The sequence below is a fragment of the Crocodylus siamensis genome, chromosome 4, assembly GCF_052110815.1.
Source record: "Crocodylus siamensis isolate JL-2025a chromosome 4, ASM5211081v1, whole genome shotgun sequence".
Classification (NCBI taxonomy): domain Eukaryota; kingdom Metazoa; phylum Chordata; order Crocodylia; family Crocodylidae; genus Crocodylus; species Crocodylus siamensis.
The window spans coordinates 47,322,304-47,343,963 of NC_143398.1; the positions used below are offsets into that span (position 1 = coordinate 47,322,304).

Here is a 21,660-nt window from a genome sequence, read left to right on the forward strand (position 1 = left end):
AGCAGGTCAGGTCAAGTTTTCAATATGAACCTTTAGGCCATAGATCAACTAACACTTTATCTTATGTATTCCTTAAAATATATTAAATATTTAAATTGAAAATAATAATAGAGAGGGAGGGAAATGGATTATATTCTGATGATCTCATAAACCACCTGAGTTATGCTTTTGTGGTTTATGGAAACATCAGTACAGTTGACTGAATTACAGCTTTGCAATCAATGCATCTTTTCTTATTATCCTGTATGTTATTCTCACTGTTAAGCTGTCATCCACATGTTATTCTCACTGTTTCTATGAACATCATTCATTGAAGCAATTTTTTCCTCAACAGATGTCCTATAAATACTGTATATTGTAGATATAAGATTGAGAAGAACACAAACACACACACAGAATCATAGAAAATTAGGGCTGGAAGGGACCTCAGGAGGTCATCTAGTTCAACCCCTGCTCAAAACAGAACCATCTCCAACTAGATCATCCCAGCCAAGGCTTTGTCTAGCTAGGTCTTAAAAACCTCCAAGGATAGAGTCCACAACCTCTCTGGGTAACCTGCTCCAGTGCTTTACTACCCTCCTAGTGAGAAAATTCTTCCTAATATCTAACCTAAACTTCCCTTGCTGCAACTTGAGACCGTTGCTCCTTGCGTCATCTGCCACCACTGAGAACAATGCTTTATTATGCATCTCATGCAGGGCAATGAGGAAATGTATTAAAAATGAATGACTGCTACATATAGCCCTATTTTCATATGTAAATATTTCATTTAAAATAATTGCGGTTATAATCCTACATTTTGAAATTACCCAGCCCTCAAAATGCTGTCACCATGTATTATTTATCAGTTGTCATGTTTAAAATAATAATAAGGAAAGCAGGATATTCTCAGTGTATAATGCTTGTATTCCAGTGTAATAAGCTTCAGCCACATATGGTATTTATTTTAATGTCTGAATATTAGTTGGACATAAAAACATTATGCAATCCCAGAGCAAGGAATGCAATCAAGCTGGGCCACAATTCTGTCACTTAAGGGGCACCATGTCTTGTCCCAGAAGATGTAAATTACTCAGAACGTTGGAGCACGAGAGATCCTGTTCTCTTGCAGTTTGCTGATATCAAAGGCTTACCAATTTTCCTTGGTAGAGAACCTTGTTACACAGAATAGTCGGAATTGCAGCTTTTCATAAATGAAGTCTGGGTATGGACAGATGTAACATTACACGGTAGAATTTAGTTCATTCATATCTGGGTTGTTCGCAACCTCAATTTCTTAATCCACAGTGGGCGCATCTACACCTTAATTAACCATAATTCACAGTGGACGCATCTACACAGTCCTTAATATGCTTCTGCTAATGCACATTAAATTTAGTACTAAATTTAGTACTGTGAGGGCTCCTATACATATGTGCAGACCTTGCTTCAGTGCACTGGAAATCTAGTGCATCAGAGCAGACTCGATTAATTGCGTCTGCTGGAGCATGGAAATCGATGTGCTTTGGCAGCCTTCTGTGTTATGTGCATCAGTGCCCACTGTGTTTCCATGCTCAAAAATGGTGTTGGGGCACTTTTAAATAAAACATGTTCGAAGAGCTTGAGTTCAAAGAATCCCACCGCTATTTTATCAGCACAGGGATGCTGATACATGTGACACGCAGGCACTTTTAATTAGTGTGGCTTGCTAATTAAAAACCCTGGGTGCTGCATCCTGCAGCACATGTAAAAATAACCTGAGGTACTAGAAAATAATCACATAAGCCTATTTTAATGCCCATTAGTGAAAGCACATGGATTTTTTTGTGATGCTTTAACGTGCATTAAGATAGGCTAATGCTGTAGATGCACCCAGTGAGTTGCAGAGGAAAAGATGAGTCACACAGCTGCTTACTGTGGCTGCATGATCCCTGCAGTTCACAAACTCTCATCTTCACAGGGGCTACAGGACCTATTCCCATGAACTACTGGGGTTCTATTGTACTTGTATAAAAGGACACCGATAGGCTACGTGCTGCTGTTGTGCTGTAAGTGAGGAAACACTAACTCAGCACTGAAGGAAAATATAACAGATAATTTTCCAACAAAATATTGCTACCTGCAAAGACCAACTCTGAAAGAAACTAGGAAATCTTTCTGAGCAACCCCCAGCTTTTAGGAAAGCATGTAATACAGTTTATCTTAGTAATGTAACAATATCTCCTTTAGGAAGCAATGAATCCAAATGCAAACTACAACTGCACTGTTTAAACAAACATCACTTTAAGTGATAAAGAGTATTATTTCAAGATTTTTTGGATTAAAAAAATATGAAAATACGTAGCACAGTATTCTCCAAACTTTTGATATCTGGGTCCCACTTTTTTTCTGGTTTAAAACTGGCAGAATGCTTCATTCTTACACCTGTAAAGCTGTAAGTGCGTGCGTGTGTGTGCATGTGTATTTTTTTTCCAAAACATGCAACATAGTCCATTTCCCTGCCAGAGGACATAATATAGGGCTGAGATGTACTGTTAAAAATGACACCAAATAAGGTACATCTTTCTTTAAGCAAATGATTAGGTTCTAGATCAGTGGTTTTCAACCTTTTTAGCCTCAAGACCCCCTGCCATATCTTTTCTGAATTTTGCAGTATCCCTCAAATTCAGAAAAGATATGTAGGGGGGCTTTGAGGCTGAAGTTGATAATCTGATCTAGCTAGTGCCAATTCAGGGTGTGGGGGCAGGACCTCACCCTGCTGTGCCCTGCTGCTTCCACTGTCTGTACCCTCCCATACTCTGGTGTGTACTTCATGGTGCCCCAGCTGCTGAGGCTGCTCCTGAAGGTGTCACGTGCTGATGATCACAGCTGTGGCCCCTCTTGCTGGCCCTGGGAGCAGGTGAGGCATTGAGGGGATGAGTTGAGATGCAAAACATAGCTCACCTGTGCATCCTGGACGCACACCTGCACCCTCGAGCATGCTGCTAGGAGTGTGTGGGGAGCTGGCACAGGGGCTGCTTGGAAAGAAAGGCAGCAGCAGTGTTGATCTGAACATATACTATGTGCTCTCCTGCTGGCTACCCCTGGATTAGTAGCATGTTTTCTCCCCTCAGTTCTGACCAACCTGCCAATGAATTAACCACTGAACCACATGTGTATTGAGGCAAACTGTCTTCTCTCACATTAACAAATGAGAAACCTAATTACACTGAATGCCAAATGCATGTTCAGGTTTATGAGCTAAATATCTGTTTTTATCTCTGCTTCAGAAGAAAAGCTTTTCCCCAAGAGATGCCAAGACATTGCGATGCCTCTACTGTTCATTTTCTGGTCTGTCCTCGGTGTTTGAAATACTTTGAGGTAGCACCACAGATGAATGTGTTTAAGGCTTAAATTACACTGGATGTGCAGCTATGCTAGCCATAGAGTAGGGCAGCTAGTACTGTACCTTGCCATGAGGGGTGTGTGGAGTGGGGGGGGGAGCAGCAAACAGCCCGTTTGCCTTTGGCAAATAGCTACTCCGTGGCCAATGAGGATAGATGTTAAATTGGTGAAGCCTATATTGATATAGTTTTATTATCTATGGGCAATTATACACATGCATGCATTTGTACAAACGGCGAAACGTGCATCAGCATTGAGAAAACGGCGGCTGCATTTTGCTGCTTATACAACTGCACACAATGCAGTGCAGTGCGCGTCAGTTCATGTGCAAGCAGACTTGCTTAATCAAATCTTCTCCAATGCATCAGATCACCATTGTGTCACAGCACAAAAAATATATGTGTATAAATGCCCTATGATTCTTCCATGGGTGATTCTACACTAGATTGGGCGAAGTTAAGAACTTAAGAGTTTGCATTTGTCTGTCCATTGCTTTCTTATATCAGTTTAACAATGTAAATGTGTCTTCCCTCTAGGCCCTAATTTTTTACTTAGGCAAACTTCAATTAAAATAGCTGGCAATCATCCTGGCTGAGGGAGGAACAAAAAATTAAATGAAGCTCTCCAGATTTGGCCCACTATTGACAACTCTCAGTCTAAAATAACTATGCAATGGACTACAGCTGTTTTTTTAAGAGGAAACTGAAAGTGAATGCCCATTTTATTTACTGGCTGGCATACAGAATAAAATGCATTTCCATGTAGGCATGGCAGTAAGGACTGATGAAAATGGTTAAATGAATAAGATTGCCCATTACTGCAAAGAAAGATACACTTAACAATTTCTGCAAACCATTGCTATACATAGGGAACTCCAGAGCCTTCTGCTAATGTGCTTTTGGAAGTATCCACTAGAGGTGTGCGAAACAGGCTGTATTCAACTCGGATTCAGATTCGGCCTATATCGGGAACACTGATTGATTCAGATCACTGTCCCTATTTAATTCATAGAATCATAGAAGTAGGGTTGGAAGGGACCATGTAGATCTTCAAGTCCGACCCCCCACCTGGGCTGGAGAAAAACTGGGCTCAAATGACTCCAGCCAGGTAGGCATCAAGCCTCTTCTTAACGATCCCCAAGGTAGGAGCCAACACCACTTCCCTTGGAAGTTGGTTCCAGCTCCTAGCCACCCTGACCGTGAAGTAGATCTTGTGGATGTCTAATATAAACCTACTCTCCAAAAATTTCTGTCAATTATTCCTTGTCATGCCAGGGGGCGCTAGGGGAAACAGTGTTCCCCCCAAACCCTTCTGGTCCCCCCTAGTGAGGTTATAGATGGTCACCTTCTCTTGTGAAGGCTAAACAGGTTTAGGTCCTGCAGTCTTTCATTGTAGGGTCTGCCCTGTTGTCCCCGGATCATGTGGGTGGCCCTCCTCTGGACCCTCTCCATGTTGTCCACATCCCTCCTGTGTGCTCTGGGGCACACAGAACTGGACACAGTACTCCAGCTGTGGCCTCACCAGTGTCATGTAGAGGGGGAGGATCACCTCCCTGGCTCTACTTGAGATGCACTTGTGGATGCGCGACAAGGTCCGGTTAGCCCTGCCAACCGTGACCTCGCATTGTTGGCTCATGTTCATCTTGGAGTCAATAATGACTCCAAGATCCCCTTTTTGCCTCCGTGCTCTCAAGAAGGGAGTTTCCCATTCTATAAGTGTGCTGCTGGTTTCTACTGCCTAGAATGCAGCACCCTGCACTTGTCAGTATTGAAACGCATCCTGTTTATGTTAGCCCACCCCTGTAACCTATCCAGGTCTTGCTGCAGTCTTTCCCTCCCTACTAACGTGCTCACCTCACCCCAAATTTTGTTATCATCAGCGAATTTAAACAGGTTGCATTTTCCCCCGTCCTCCAAATCGCTGATGAAGAAATTGAACAGCGCAGGCCCAAGGACCGAGTCCTGGGGGACTCCACTGCCCACTTCCCCCCAGGCTGAATATGACCCGTCCACCACCACCCTCTGAGTATGACCCTTGAGCCAATCTGCAATCCATCTGACTGTGTAGGCATCAACACCACAGTTGCCTAGTTTTTTAATGAGGATGGGGCGGGAGACGGTGTCAAAGGCCTTGCTGAAGTCTAGAAAGACTATGTTCATGGTGACACCTGCATGCACTGCCCGAATCCAAATCTGAAGATGCAATGCTGATTCAGAGAATCAGTGATTCGACCATAGACATAGCTTTAAATGTTTTTTCTATGTACCTCGAGGTACCAGGTGCAAAGTATTTCCAGTCTACTTATGGTTCCGCCACCAAGTGCATGGGCCCTCCCCCCCAGCACCTCCCTGGCTCAGTAGCTGGCTGCAAGGGGACCCCGGGTGCCCCCCCAGACAAAGGAGACACAGGAGACACCAGTTGCCAAGCTGGGGGGAGGAGTCTCCCACGTGCTCCCCGGAAGTGGATCAGAAGCGCTTCCGGTCCACTTCCAGGTGCACACTGGGAACACCCTGCACTCCTGTGGGACACTCCGTCTGCCCTACCATCTCAGTGTTCACAAGCTGCCTGGTACCTTGAGGTATGTAGAAAAAAACATTTAAAAGCTGTGTCTATGTCTGAATCATCGAATCTCTCCAAATTGATTTGGAGGGTTCCAGTTCAATTCAGAGAAATTAAAGGGTCTCCTGATTCTATTCAGATTTGGAGATCTGGTCACTGAATTGGACTGAATCTCTGCTGAATCAAATGAGCAACCACAGCTTCGCACAGCCCTAGAACCCACTATGAAATAGTCAGTGGAGAAGAAGAACAATAGTGAATAGGAGATGAAGAACCCAACAAGTGAGCCACTGGAAAGGAACATGAAAGGACAGAAGAAAACAATGCAGGGAAGAGAGGTTGGGTGAAGACAGAACAGGTAGTATCCTAAAGAAGGTGTGTGTAACATGAGAAACAAATACAATGAATCAAACCAAATACAATCAAGAAAACGGAATCGTTTGTTAAGCATTACCAACAGCTTGCCCAGAGCTCTGCATACCTGAAGTACATGCACCCCCTCCTCAAGATTAGACAATGTTTAGGCTATACAATGCAGTGGTGGGTGGATGATAATTCATTATCATAATGTGTATGTAAAATGTGCAACTTCAGTGGACTGTTGTTATAACAGGCTTGGTAGGACAGGTGAGGTTTGAATAAAGATAAACAAATACAGGGAGGAAAACAGAATGGAAACAATGGAACAAAGGAAGAGGGGCAAGAGAAATCAAGTTTCTGAGAAAGGGAAGTGAAAGGTCATTAGAAAAACAAAAGCGAGAATGGTCAGCCTTACCCAAGCTGGTTCTAACACTATTTATTACTCCCTTGGAATTCTTTTTCAAACGTGTACTCTTTATAAAGTTCAACTCATTTACTGAAAACAAAATATTCCAAAATTCAGGGAGAAAACCCTATACAAAATAAACCATATCCTCATCAGATTGGGAACAATACGTTTTACAGAGATTCGATCTTGGTTTGCATTATACACGCATACACATATACATAGCGTTTCCAATCCAATGTGCTGAAAGAGTGTAGAAGTAAATTCTACAATACTCCTATGGAAAAGGAAAAACATTATCTCCATTTTACAGGAAAGAAAACAAGAGGCAAAGAGATTAAGCAGTTATGCTCAATGTCACACAGCAATTAGACCCACGGCTCCCTCAGTCACCATTTCTGTGCTCGAAGCACAAGGCTTTGCTTTTGCCCATTAACTGAATGAAGGAAATGTGTATGTTCAGTTTGCATCTCAAAAAATTTCAAACTAACACTGAGGGGAAAAAACTTCAGATGAATCACCCTAAGGCCATGCCATGGACAGGCATTACATTTGTAGTAGTAAATGTGCCCTTGTAGTGCTGTACAAAGCAACTGTGCAGACATTCAAGCTGTTTGTTACACTACAAGGAGGCTGAAAGAATTGAAATATCAATACTTTCAAAGAGGAAGAACTAGGTTTCACAGCACTATGTGTAATACCTCTACAGTTACACATAGCATGATGGGGGGGTGGGGGTGTCTCTAAGGGTGTCTTTACATATGCTCCAGGGCCGGGGGAGGGGGGTGGCACTTTAATTAGAGTAGCTTCCAGAGCCACTCTAATTAAAGTGCCTGCAGCATCTCTTGTATTTAGCATCCCATGCTTTAAAATGGCAGAGAACTAAATTAACTAAACTCCTTTGACACGCTTTAGTTAAAGTGCCCCTCCTGCCATTTTGAAGTATGGGGACGCAGAATACACAAGACATGGAGGCTGCTGGAGCACACTAATTAGCATGCTCCAGCAGACTTGACTAATTGAGTTTGCTCTGACACGCTGTAATTCCAGCATGTTGGAGCAGCATCCCCACATGTCTACAGGCACCCTAAGAACCCATAGCCCTGTGCTCTCTCTCTTATCCAGGGGCAATGCGTAGGGGGTATACGCGGGTGCACATGCACCCCCTGAGTACAGCGGTGCACTCCCTGCAAAAAGGTGGGTGGTTGCCTCTTGCCACCCTTCCGTTGACATCACCAGCAGCATTTCTGGGCAGTCCACGATTGCCGCTGGCCATTGCTGCCGGCGGCGCCTGCAGGTGGTCACTGACCCCTGGTCAGTGCTTGCCACCCCACCCCACCCCCTGCCCTGCCAATGACAGTGCCAATGGTACCTGTGGGAGCTCTCAGCTTGCCACCGCACTCCTGCTGCCACGTTCCCACCACCACCAGCGCAGCTGTGCCCCCACAGCCGCCAGAGGCACGTGCCATTCATGTTCCCATCCACCTAGGGGAGGGGTGGGAAGAAGAGCAAACAAGTCTGTCCAGCAGCCAGCTGTCAGGGGGCTCTGCTGGGGACTCTGCTGCAGACACAGCCACTATGACCAGAAGAGCTAAAGATCTGTTGGCTATGCAGCTGCTCCTGCCTGATTCTGCTAGACTGATGATTGGAAGGACTTGGAGGTGAACCTTTGTCACTGCCACATGGCCAGAAGAGCTCCAGCTCCAGTGAGCCCTTGCTCTAGCAGTCCCAACAAGATACTCTACCCTATGCTGCCACTGCAGCTGCTAGAGTATGGGTTTTTGCCAGTAAGAACCCATGCTTTGGGAGCTTTGGCAGCACTGTGTGGAGGCCTCAGCAGGCAATTGTTACTATCCCAACCAGCAGAGGAAGCTGCGAATCAGTGGTTGCCACCATTGGATGGGAGGGGGTTGGTGCGACTAGAGGAAGCTGCAGCAAAGAGGCAGCCTTTGCCCAGCTGCCTCACTGACAGGCTCCCCTGGAAGGGAGACAGGAAGGGAGCCAAGGAGCAGCTTATGACCTGGCTAGAGAGCTTGCCTTTGAGATGACTTTATAATTCTCCAGCTAGGGCACTTGGGTGCCTGTATGCCCTTAAAGCACTACATTTTTGTAGTCTACGAAGTGCTGAGACACTTTGTTGCACTACAGATGAATGCCTGTCCATGCCCTAAGAGAGACTCTTAGAGGTTAACAGCTGAATCTTGGGGCTGAATTTTAAGTCTTCGGGGTTCTGATCCTACTGTCCTTATGTTCCAACAACTCTCACTGGATGAGCAGACATCAGGGTGCTCTGCTATGCTGGGGCTATCCAGAACAGACTGGCAACACTATAAACATGGCCCTTTCATCATCACCCCATGAGGAATCACAGTTAATTTACTGGCAAAGTAACATGATCACTAGGGATCAGGATTCCTGTCTTGTGCTTCACACTTTGCCATGAAATTTGTTATTCTCTGTATGGCCTAAACAAAGACCACTTGGTTTATCTATAACACAAAACAATATACACTCAAGAGCAGTGAGAGTAGTTCTTGAATTGTCTGAAGTGTAATGGACACTTCAAGGATGAAAGATACTATAGCATATGTAAGTCAAACAGTATTTAATTATGATATCCAATGAAGGTGCATGTTGACAGCTTTTTACTTCCTATAAAATGTTTCTAAGAAAGAGAATTACTTACTGCCTTCCCACGTACAATGTAAGAGATTCAAAGCCCCCTCTACCCTCTTCCAGTGCTGAAGGTGAAAGAAAGCATATGCTATTGCTTCACTGTCCCCTCTCTTCAGAATGTGTTCAGGGGGAAGGATTAAGCTTTTCATTTCTAGCAGATACTGCAATGGAAAGGCAGAATGTAATTATTTCGGTGGTCATAACACACACAATACTTGCTTGCATTTCTACACAGTGCATTGAACAATCTTTTTCCCTAAAGCACTGTCACTTATAAGTGTTTCATCAAACATGTAACATCATTGACTGTACTTGAAGATAATTATTGAATTATTCCAAAGACTAAAATATGCTAGCAGATGGTTAACATTGTGTTTTTCAGCTGTGCTGGGACCACAGAGAATTTTAAGATGTGATGTCTCTCTTATCAAATGGATAAAAGAAAGGGAAAATGCACAACAGAAAGGAGGTTTAATTACAATAGCTTTTTGGTTAAAATGTTTATACTAAAAAGTATGATATGAGAAAGTATTGAAAAGCCTAAAGAATCTAGCTTCCTTACAAAAAAAAGAACAATATAAAGAGCTCCTCCATAAAATTATTTAGTTAAAATCAGTATGTGTGATCATAATCAAAGGCATGCCTGGGGTAAGGTTCGTAGCAATACCAAGGTGGCTCTACCCACTGTAGAAACGGCAAGATCAAGGAGAAGAGAGTCTACATTTTCTAATATGACTAATGATTCTGGATGTCTAAACTACTAGGTGTCCAACATGAAAACCTTAAAGTGGCACTATTTTCAGAGTACGGGTACTCAGCACTCAAGTTGGGCACACAAATCTGTTTAGAAAATGTAGGCCAAAATGTTTATTGTAACAGAAAACATGCCAATGACAACACACAGAGCTGTTTCTCAAAAGAGGTCTGCCAGGGATAGTATTTCTTTCAACACCTGGGATACACCACTTATTAAAGCCCCTACTTTAAACTTTTTCAGAACCTATATCTGTTACTCCAATAAGTACCAGCTGTTAACTTCTTCTACCTTCTTCCCTGGTATTATCCACCTGACAAATTTTTGAGATGGAACAGTATCTGAATTTTAAAGGATCTGGACTCTTCCTACTTCCAAGCTTGTTTGGCTTTGAGGTAGCCAGGAGAGAAAATCAAGGGCAAATACAAAATGGGGAATAACTGGCTAGGCAGCAGGACTGCTGTAAAGGATCTGGGGGATTCTAGTGGATCACAAACTCACTGCAAGTCAATGATAGAAAGCAGCTGCGAAAGTACAAATCACATTCTCAGATATCTTAATAAGATTGCCTCCCATGTCTTACATATGACAATTATTCCATTCTACTTGGCATTTAATGTAAGTTCTGTATCTGGTTTGGGCACTATTGTAAAGAGAAATGTAGACAAGATGGACAGTGTAAAAGGAACAATTCAAGTTATAAGAAGTCTAGAAAATACAATCTATAATGAAATGTTGAAAGAATTAGGTTTATTTAGTCTAAAGATAAGACGTTTGAGGGGAAGCTAATAACACTTTTTAAATATGTAAAATTCTTTCTAAAGAAGAGAGTGATAAATTCTTCATAAGTAGCAAGTGTGGGATAAAATGTAATTGGCTAAATTTGAGAAAAGAGAAATCTGGGACAGTTGAACATTGACACCAGTTTCTTCAGGGGTAGAATTCCTGCTATTAGAAATTTTCAAAAATATAGAAGCATTTGTTTGGGATGGCAACTTATTTTTTCCGCTGTAAAAGCAAAATTGTCCTGTGCTGCTTCCTGATCATCCCTGATCTTCTCTGATGCTCCAATAAAGCAATCTTTTAGTAGTGAGAAAAAAGAGAGTTCTGACTGGAGTGTGTGTGAAGTTATACTTCTTGGTTCAAAGAACCTTCCAAAATTCTGAATAAAAAGATTTGTTCTACTTGTTCCTCTTATAATGAAAAATAAAAATTAAAAAAAAATCTCCCTTAAATACAAAAATCTGTATAAAAAAGCATTTAGAAACAATTTAATTGTTTTCTTTAAAAAAAATCCCCAAACCAAACTTAGACTTTCATGTATGGGTTAGCTCTGACTTCCCCAGAACCACTAAATGCCTAGTCAAATGTAGTGGACAGATGTAGAACCACAAGCCTAAAAGCCTGGGATACCACAGCTGAGCTAGGAGCCCTAGGAAGCCGTAGGAAGGAAGGTTTCTGGGCTGTGTGTCAGGTTTCCTAAGGCTTCCAGATTCCACAATGGAGCTCTTGAGTTTCCTCCTACAGAGATAGGAGCTTAGCCCAAGCAAGAATCAAGATTTCCAGGCTCCCAGCAATGTAGGAGGGACCCTTTGTCTCGGATTGACATCTGTATAGTAAAGCCCAGAGCCAGAGACTTTGACAGCCCTGGATGTCCCCACCAGGTGGCCAGGCGAGCTGTCTGAAAACCAGACAGCTTTCAGAAAATCTGCCTGTGCTTTGGTTAATGTTTGTCAAAATTAGCGTGTTCCAATGAGTTGGCATTTTCTGATGAAAAATTGCTTTACCAAAAAATTTCCGACTAGCTCTAACTCTGACCCATGATTTTCTCTAGAGGTACACCGATACATTGGTCTGATATCGGATCGGTACGGATAAAAAGAAAACTGGCTGTATCGGAAATTGGTCTGATGCGGCTGATAATTTGGCCAATAAAAGCTCGTGCGTGTATACAGCCACAGTGCTGCATGCAGGCAGTGAGGCGCAGAGCCTGGCAGCTTGAAGAGCTGCGTGCAGCTGGTAAGTCCATTCTGGTAGAAGGGAAGGGGGGGGGAGGCAGGTCAAGGACCCTGCAGTGAGGGAGGGGGCAGGGTACAGGATTGAGCTGCGGCTCATGGGGTAGGGGTGGCTCCCACAGCTGCTTGCACCCCGGGAGGGCCTCAGGGAGAGGGGGTTTGTGCCCCCGGATCTGCGTGGGGTGAGCAAGCGGACTGCAGCTGTGGGCTGGAGCCAGGGCTGTGCCGGGATCTTCCTGGTGGGGGCTGGGGCTATGGAGAAATGTCTCCACATTTCACCATAGCTCCACTCCCAGTGCCGCCACCTGCCTGGCACAGCCTTGGCTCAATGCCCTGCCTCCACCCACACACTGGGAAAAGCCAGGACTGTGCTAGGTGGGCGCCAGCGCTGGGAGTGGGGCTATGGCAAAATTTGGGGTGGCTGTACCTCCTTTGTAGCCCCCTCCCTGAGCCCAGCTCCCACCAAGTAAAGCCCAGCACAGCCCTGGCTCCAGCTCGCCCACCCCACTACACACAAATCCAGGGGCACAACCCGCCCATGCCCTCTCTGGGTGCAAGCAGTGGTGGGAACCGCCCCCCTGCCGACGAGCTGTAGCTCCATCCTGTGCACTGCCCCAGCTAGGCAGTGCCTGCCCCTGCTCCTTCCCTGACTGCAGGGGGCATTGATCTGCCCCCCCACGCCTTCCACCACAATGGACTTACCAGCTGCACGCAGCTGTATCAGAAATCTGATCAGTATCAACCAATATGTCTCCCTTAAAAATTGGCTATCAGCCCCCAAAATCTCTACCAGTGCACCCCTACTTTTCTCCTGAAGCTTCAGTTACAATGCCCTAGAATAATAGATCTAATCAGAGGTCGGCAACTTATGGTTCATGGGCTGGACCTGGCCTGCAGAACCAATGGATCTGGCCTGTGGATATGGGGCTTTAGTAGCATTCAGCAATGGGAAGCTATGTTGGTGGGTATTTCCCCATGCCACTACGGGTTTGAGCACTGGTTTGTGCACACTTTCTCTGTGCCACTGCACAGACAAGTGGCAGCGGTGACTGGGTCCTAACACCTGCCTTTCCACATACCTCTGACCCAGGGTAGGTCATGACCCAGCCCATGGCCAGAAAAAGCTGCCTACCCCTAGTCTAGCTTGTTATTGCTGTATTTTTCTGTACAACACATGCCCCTAAGTAAGACACGCATCTTGTTTTGGGAAGGCAGAATGAAGAAAAAAAGGTTTTTTCCACAGTTAGGTCTGCATGGAGACAGAGACAGTCTAATCTTCACCTTCTTTTCCTGCCCAGGCAAAAGCTAGAGGTTTAACCCACTCACAGCTGAACAGACTGCTCTTGCCTGAGCAGGAAAGGGGAGTGAGCTAAAGATTAGGATCTGTCCTGCTTCAATTCAGCTGTAAAAGAGTTAAAACTGTAGCTGCTACTGCTGCTGATGGTTCTGCCCTTCTCACCATATGTGGCGAAGAGAAAGAAAATAAGCAGCAGGCATCTTACAGTGTCGTCATGCTTTTACGCTGGGCAGAAATACAGCTTCCTTGCTTAAGGCATACACCACAATTTTGAAGGACTTATTTTTGGAATAAATGTGTGTGTGGTATGCAAGTTAATATGGTAAATAGTGACTGGTTCTTCTTTAAGAGTCATTCTTGATTCCTACTGACAACTGTCAGCAGCAAAGGGAAAAAGGACAAATATGCTACTTTTGGCATGCTGAACAGCACTGAGCTTGAGGCAAATGTATAGGGCAGGACAGAGCAGGGTAGAACAGGTACCAAGAGGAAGATTTCTGATCATCAAATGTAGATCAATGGAGAAGTGTATGAGCAGAGGCTATTACCCTGAGATAAAATCCAGGGAAAAGAGAGGGATGGATTAATAAACAAAAAGAACACCCTCAGAAAAAGGAGCTGCCAAAGATGACCTTCAATGAGCAGTATAAGTAAGACAGGAAACACAAGAAGATATGACTGTAAAAGTCAAAGAATGATAAGATATTAAAGAGCAACACTAAACACTAATGACAGCAGCAGTAAAGGACACAGTAAAGGCCCTCGGGTATAGGCAGGAAGAGATGGTTGGAACACCTGGAGAGCATATCTTCAGAAATACGGACAGGGAAGAAACCAGATTTGAGGGCATGCAAGCATGAGTCAGTGTGTGTAAACAGACCATTTAGACTTTGATTTTCTGCTTACCTAGTTCCCTATCACCATTAGAGCACCAGCAGCGCGTGGAGGGTTGGTAGGAGTGTGTGGGGGGGAAATCACAAAAAAAAAATCTACACACATTTCTCCATTTTTGACCAAATCAAACAAAAAATGAATTTTTTTGACCACTTATATGGTACTAATAATATGGGATGCTAGTAAAGAAATATGGAAAGGTTAATCTGATGCAAGGACTACTGATGCCTCTCTGATTTAACTAGCATGGTTTCTGAACGAGTAGAATGTCGATTATCCAAAATAACGAGTGTTTCTATCTTACTGGATAGTGAAGAGTCCCAGGGCTGTTCAAATGGCTGTGGCAGCACCGTGTATGTGAGGGTCCCTGACAGCTTGCTATTGGGTAGGCCATCAGGGAACCTGACACCCTCAGTCAGAGTAAGAGGGAAGGCCAGAGTTAATTGATGTTTTGAATAATCAGAGTCCTGCTGTACATAATTTTTCAATGTTAGGGTTGTCACAGAATCATAGATTGGGACCTATTTAATTTGCAGTTCCACGGATTTCACAGAAACCATAAAATCCAGGATTGTCCACAAAATCTGCAAAATCACCACAAATAATAAAAATAAAATGCTGTCTCCCCGGTAGAAGCCAGAGGTCCTTGGTGTTGGGAGGAGAAAGTGCCAGCTAGCAGGGCGGCACAAAGGCAGCAGACAAGATGGCAGCTGCACCCTCATCCCTCTCCTAGGGCCTCTCCACCAATCAGCACCAAGGGGTGGGGCCACACCAAGGGTCGCCAGCAGTCAATACCGAAGCCACCCCCTCACTCCTCCTCCCACTTGGGGACTCTCCGCTAATCAGTGCCGAGGGACGGGACTGCTACGAAATGACTGTGGAATTAGAACCTTATTCTGCAATCAACCCATAAAAATTGGTAAATCCCCCTGAGATTTAGGTAGACCTTTAACGATAGATAAGTACGGCTAGAAGGGACCTCTAGAGGTCATTTAGTGCCTGAGCCAAAATCAACCCTATCCAAACCATCCTATACAAGTCTATAATCTAAATTTTTCATAGAACTACTCTAACACAACACAACACATAACACCCTAAACCTGCCACAGGTAAAGCAGGGGAACCATGGCAGCCAATGTCCTGCTTCTTAAAAGGTGGTTAATATGTGTGGAAGGAGGCAAAACCCACACAGTCCAGACAAATCTGACTAGGGATACAAGTCCTTCCTGACCCAAAATGTGGAGTTTGGTCTGACCCTGAGGAGGGGAGGGGGGAGGCAAGACCCTCTGGCCAGAAACCTGAAGCTTTAAGTCCCACCAGAAGCACTGACACACCCAAGACAAAACCCCAGCCTTGGCTGCAGGTTGTTTGTAGGCTGTGGAGCGATAAGAAATATGACTTCAGTCAGCAATGGGGTCACTGAAGAAAGAATGTGTGGTCAGAGGGGAAAGGTGCGGGTACTACAGGGAAGTCAATATTGATCATGACAATCTTCTGTTTGAGAAAGTTTGAAAAGAGCTAGAAAATGGAAAAAAGAAGAGACACTTAAAGGTGCAGAACAGGCAAATGTGGAGAAGAGGGGACAATTCAAAGCTGAAAAAGCAATACTGTTTTTGATGTAGGCAAGAGAACTGAAGAAAGTGAAAGATGAATTTGCAGTGGAGGAAGTCTGTGGCATATACAGATATTCTCTAGGCTAGGTTCAAGACTCGAGTGCAGTGCCAGGGCTGCAACCAACAACCAACGGGAGTAACAGCTGTCTCCATGAAGCAGCTGGATGATAACTCCACATGTATTACTTAATCCATTTTGGAAATACTTCTTCCCCCAAAAACCATAACTTTGTTGTGATATTATTGTACTTATTGCACTTAGCACATGTTTTTAGTGCTTGAATCTGTGGATGCTTGCATTTTAAGTGCAGTTAACCCGTCCTAAGTGTAATGTGCAAGAGAGTTCTTACTAAAGCCTCAAAATATGCCTTGTTTTGGGCCCCTGCACATGGCTGATTTTACTTTTTGTGCACAGAAGCACCAGCCAGCATGATTTCGATGTGAAGTATGAAAGCCTCTAGGAATCAGACAATTGGGATTGCCAGGGATCTCACTTCCCTGTCAGTCTGCCACACAGGCTGCAGCAGAGCCAGGCAGAAAAGTGGACTGGGAGGAAGGTAGACAGCCAACCAAAGAAAACCTGCCTAATTGGAGGGCCTGATCAGCAACTTTCTTGGTGTCTGGTTGATTTTTGTTGAATCTTGCGAGAAGGTTAGATTTTGATGAACTGGCAAATTCTAGCGGGGAAAACTAACCCTACCTGGTTATACAGGATTAAGAAGCTGTACCCTTTCATATATTCCCTACTACAGAACAACTCTCTGTCTATTATATCATTCATTTTTAATTTCTTTAATTCAGTAGTTTTGCAAGGCCTTAATTATATAAGAAGGACCAGAGCTTGTCAACAACCAGACACTGCTGGATCCAAGAGCAGCTCCGGATGCAGATGAAGAGTCAATTAAGAGGCTACATAAGAAAAACAGTAGAGACAAATTCACTAGAGGGAAACAGAAACTGCACACAAGCAATATCCTAGACCAGGGTGGCCAACCTGCAGCTTTTCAAAAGTTAGTATGCATCTCTTTGAACACAAGCACACAATGTGACGTAACGGAAGCTGGTCACTGTGTGCTTGTGCAAAGATTCAAGGAGACACATATTAACTTCTGAAGAGCTGCATGGGGCTCCACAGCCACAGGTTGGCCACCCCTGTGCTAGACAGTATCAGCATCCACTCCTTTTTATATTATTTGAAAGGCTAAAAAGTAATCAGCTGAATTCAGTGAGGCAGAGGCAGGTTTCAGAATAAGGGCCTTGTTACATGTCACACTGAGATGCTCAAATGTTGATCATTGTTAATATTAGCTCAAATTTGGAGTAGTCATACCTTAAAACTAAAAACCTTCTCTAACTGTGCCCCACCTGTACAGCTATGACTTGCTACTAGAGCGCCAGTAAGCAGAGGCTACTGCTGTGAATGACCACTACAGGGCTGGTGAGCCAGGGCAGGCTTCTTTCCCTGTTTTAAGTGGGGGTGACAGATAGGTTGGGGGTTGGGGGTGGGAACACGAATCGGGAAGGCAGAGAGTTAATGGGATGGGGGTGAGTAATGAAATGGGACATGGAAAGGAAATGGGGTTGAGAGAAGGGTGGTGAAATGAAGTCAGCCAGCCATGGAAGGATAAAATACATAGTAGTAAAATAAAAATAAAGAATTTATAAAGAAATAAAAAGAAAGTATATTAAAGAAGATTTCATGTTTTAAGAATCTGGGATTGGGGTGTGGGAGGTGCTGGCCACACTTCCTGGGGTAGTTGGGAGGCGGAAACAGTGAGAGAAGGCAGTTTTGGGGGAGCTACTGCCTCTACCCCAAGAAGGAAGCCCCAGTTCATGGGGACCCAGTCAGGCCCCTACCCTACCACTCCTAGACCCCATTCCTGAACTCCTCTGTGCCCTGTGACCTGGCTAACTGGCATGTGCTCTGCAGGCTGTTTGCACAGGCTTACACACCCCTGGGGGGTGGGAAGGTCACACACTCGGGGACAGGACGGGGAGCTGGCTTGGTGCCAGACCTCTCCCAAAGCAGTAGAGTTCAAAGGGTGGAAAGTGTATCCACACAGAACAGGAGTGTGGGGAGGGGAAACCACATCCTGGGAACCTGGAGGACTGCAACTTGGGCAGCTCATCTGGGAGGAGTGGCCATACGTTAATGGACCATGAGCTGGGTAACCTATATGAGAAATAAGCCTACCCTGGGTTGGTGTAACTTTAAATGGCCTAAAGTGTGCTTAAAACTAGGTGTTGCTATGTGGACAATCCAGGAGTTAGAGTTCCAGGACCTCCCTAAAATTAATGTGCAACGAGTCCCTAATCTTTTTTTTATTTCAACAAGAAACAAGAAATGCTTTAGGCCTGTGGAGGCCAACCTTTTTGGCAGGCATGCCACAAATTAGCCCCACACCCTGTACAAGTAATTTTTCAATCCCTTTCCCCTACCCATTCTGGTGCTCTGCTTTCTTCTTCCTGCCCTGTTTCCTAGACAAACGGTTTCTCTGCTTTCTGCTTCCTGCCCTGTGCTCATTGCTTGATTTAATGCTCTGCTTTCTGCTTCTTGCCTAATCTGCCACTGTGCTGCCTGTCTCCTCCCCAGTCTGCCACCTGCCACATAGAGGCTGCCTGTGCCATGGGTTGGCCACCTCTGGCTTACACTATTGAGCCTTTCTTTTCAGACTGGACTGACACATAGCTTTCCCACACCAGGAAGAACCGTGTTTGCTGAAGAACCTTCTGAAGCATAAATCCTTTGAACCTCCTCTCTTTTGTGGGGTACAGAAGCATAAAGAAGGGGGCATGAATGGACCTCCTTAGATCTAGTCCAATCCCCTGCCAAAGGCAGGATCTTCCCTATCCAACCTATCCCATACAAATGCCTATCTAACTACTGCTATAACTACTACTTGGTCAACCCTGTCACTGAACTATAAGGCAACCCATCCTAACCTGCCACATATAAAGCAGGGGTACAACCCCTCCAGTCTGAACCAATCTGATCATGGGGTAAAACTCCTTCCTGACCCCAAATTTGGCAATTGGTCTGATCCTGAGCAGAGAGGCATTCTGAATTGAACACTCTAGAGGGGTGGGCTAGAATCTAAATACAGGGGCAGGCAATTATTTTGGGCAGAAGGCCGCTTCCTGAGTTTTGGCAAGCCATCAAGGGCTGCATGACAGGCAGCCCAGGGCGGATTAATATTAATTTTCTAAATTTTTTAGGGGCCCTGTGGGCCAGACAGAATGGCCTGGTGGGCTGAATCCAGCCCCCAAGCCGCATTTTGCCCACCCCAATCAAATGAAATGGATAAATTGAAGAAATGGTCTGAAATCAATCGTATTAAATTCAGAGAAAGAGCTGGGGGGTTACAGTGGACCATAAGCTAAGTATGAGCCGAAAGTGCGTTCTTGTTACTAAAAATGTCAACAGCATAAAGGGTTTTAGTAACATAACTGTCACTTGCAAATCAAAGGAAATGATCCTTCTTTTCTTTGCTGTTCTTGTGAGGCCTCACCTGGAGTAATGTATCTAGTTTTGTGCCCTACACTTCAGGAAAGATGTGGACAGATTAAGAAGAGAAAGCAGAGAGCTACAAAATTAATTAGAAGCCTATGACACATGACTTCCAAGGGCAGGCTGAAATAAATAGGATTATTTAGTTTGGTGAAGAGAAGACTGAAGGGGGATTTGGTAAGTTTTCAAATACCTAAAAGTGTTTATAAAGAGGATGGAGATAGATTATTCCCTGTGATTGTAGAGGACAGGACTAAGAACAACAATCTCAAATTGCAGAAAGGGAAATTTAGATTGGATATTAGAAAGAACTTGCTGACTATGAAGGCAGCTAAGCATTCAAATAGACTAGAATCTCCAGTCTTAGAAATTTCAAGAGCAGGTTACACAGACACTTGGATAAGATGGTTTAGTTAGTGATGACCCTGTTTTGAGCAGGTGATCAGATTAGATGACCTCCTGAGATCCCTCCCAGAGGTCCCTTCCAGGTCCCCTTCCTACTTTTCGATGATTCTGTCATACAAGCTAGTAGGGTTGTGTGAAGCTTTGGTCTCCGATTCGATTCAGCAGACAGTCGGCCTAATTTGGTGGCTGAATCTCCAAATCTGAATTGAATCAGGGGACCCTTTAATCTCTCTGAATTGAATCAGAACCCTCCAAATCAATTCAGAGAGATTCAGAAAGATTTGGCGATTCGGACGTAGCCACAGCTTTAAATGCTTTTCCGACATACCTCTAGGTAACAGGGGCTCGCGAGTGCTGTGATGCTAGGGTGCATGAAGTGTCCCACAGAAGTGCAGGGGGCTCCCCAGCGTGCTTGGCAGCAGATCCGGAAGTGGACCAGAAGCACTACGGGTCCACTTCTGGGTCTGCCGGGGTCTGCGCGGGGGGGAGCCCCCTGAGCCTCCCCCCAGCTTGGCAACTGGTGCCTCCTGGGTCTGGGAGGGCAGCCGGGGTCCCCCCACAGCTGACTGCCAAGCCAAGGGGGTGCAGGGTCCCCCCCCCATGTGCTCCCAAGCGGACCTAGAAGTCGATTGGAAGTACTTCCGGTTCACTTCCAGATTTGCTGCCAAGCACGGGGGGGAGAGGAAGGGCGATGGATGGAAACACTGTGAGACACTCCATCCACCCTGTGAGACTTCATCTGCCCCAGCAACACAGCATTCACGAGCTGTACCTGGTACCTCAAGGTATGTAGAAAAAACATTTAAAGCTGTGTCTATGGCCAAATCACTGATTCTCTGAATCAGCATCGAATCTTCAGATTTGGATTTGGCTGAATTGAATCAGGGACAGTGATCTGAATCAATGAACTGAATCACTGTCCCTGATTTGGGCCAAATCTGAATCCGAATTGAATAGGGCCCATTTTACACACCCCTATGAGCTAGCTCCAAATCAGCTAGCTCAGATACCAATTACTGTAACTGCCCAGGTAGGTTTTGGAGCCTTCAGCTCTAAGCTGCTGCACCTAAGCTGTTAGTTTAAAGCCAGATGAGGGATGTACTGTATATATGTAATACTGCCATATCTTTGACTGCAATGTTGACATATCCAGTGAAAGAAAACATGAGCCTGAGGGTTCCTTGGATTAGTCTAAGTGGAAAGCAAAATTATCACTCACATGTAACAACAAAGAAAAGCTGGCTGCAGTGGAAAGGAGAGCTAATCAACACGATACTCCTCTAAAAGTGCAAAATGCTTCAGCTACAAAAAGCCTCTGAAAAATGTCTAGGCACTGCTAGCTCTTTACAAAGGGAAACTAGGATGATGTGTAGTCACTAACCTTCAATGAAATGCACTGCACACCACGGTAGTCACCAAGGTCAGAATCTTTGTGTCTTTTTTATCAATGAGGCTTTAAAAAAAAATATAACTCCTTTCAAAATAATAAAAAAAATTCTGGTTTTGCCGAGTCACCTACAGGTACTGGAAATCAGACAAGGTCATGACTGCCAAAACTGGCACCTGACAAAAGGTTCTAGGCTAGCCAAAGCTTACTAGGCCCAAGGAAAATCTTTTGTTCAATTCCACCTGCAAGGGACAATGAACAGGTTTACCTACTGGGAATGAATCTCAAAGTTAGAGTCACTATGGGCATCTTTACATGTGCTTTGGTGGGGGGTGAGGGGAAGGTGCTTTATTTAGAGCAGCTCTTGGGAGCCGTTTTAATTAAAGCACCTGCAGTGTCTCATGTATTCAGCACCCTGTGCTT

General features: G+C 44.7%; 1 protein-coding gene across 6 annotated transcripts in view; it reads right to left on the reverse strand.

The window, feature by feature from the left end:
- Nucleotides 1-21,660, reverse strand: part of ST7 (suppression of tumorigenicity 7) — a 215,039-nt gene that overhangs the window by 10,977 nt on the left and 182,402 nt on the right. For 4 of the 6 annotated variants that reach the window (XM_090042228.1, XM_090042230.1, XM_090042226.1 and 1 more), the window contains one exon: nucleotides 9,375-9,525. In XM_090042228.1, coding sequence (XP_089898354.1) covers nucleotides 9,375-9,525 — 151 coding nt within the window. The remainder of the gene's footprint in view (nucleotides 1-9,374; nucleotides 9,526-21,660) is intronic. The other 2 variants (XM_090042229.1, XM_090042227.1) reach the window with 1 other exon arrangement.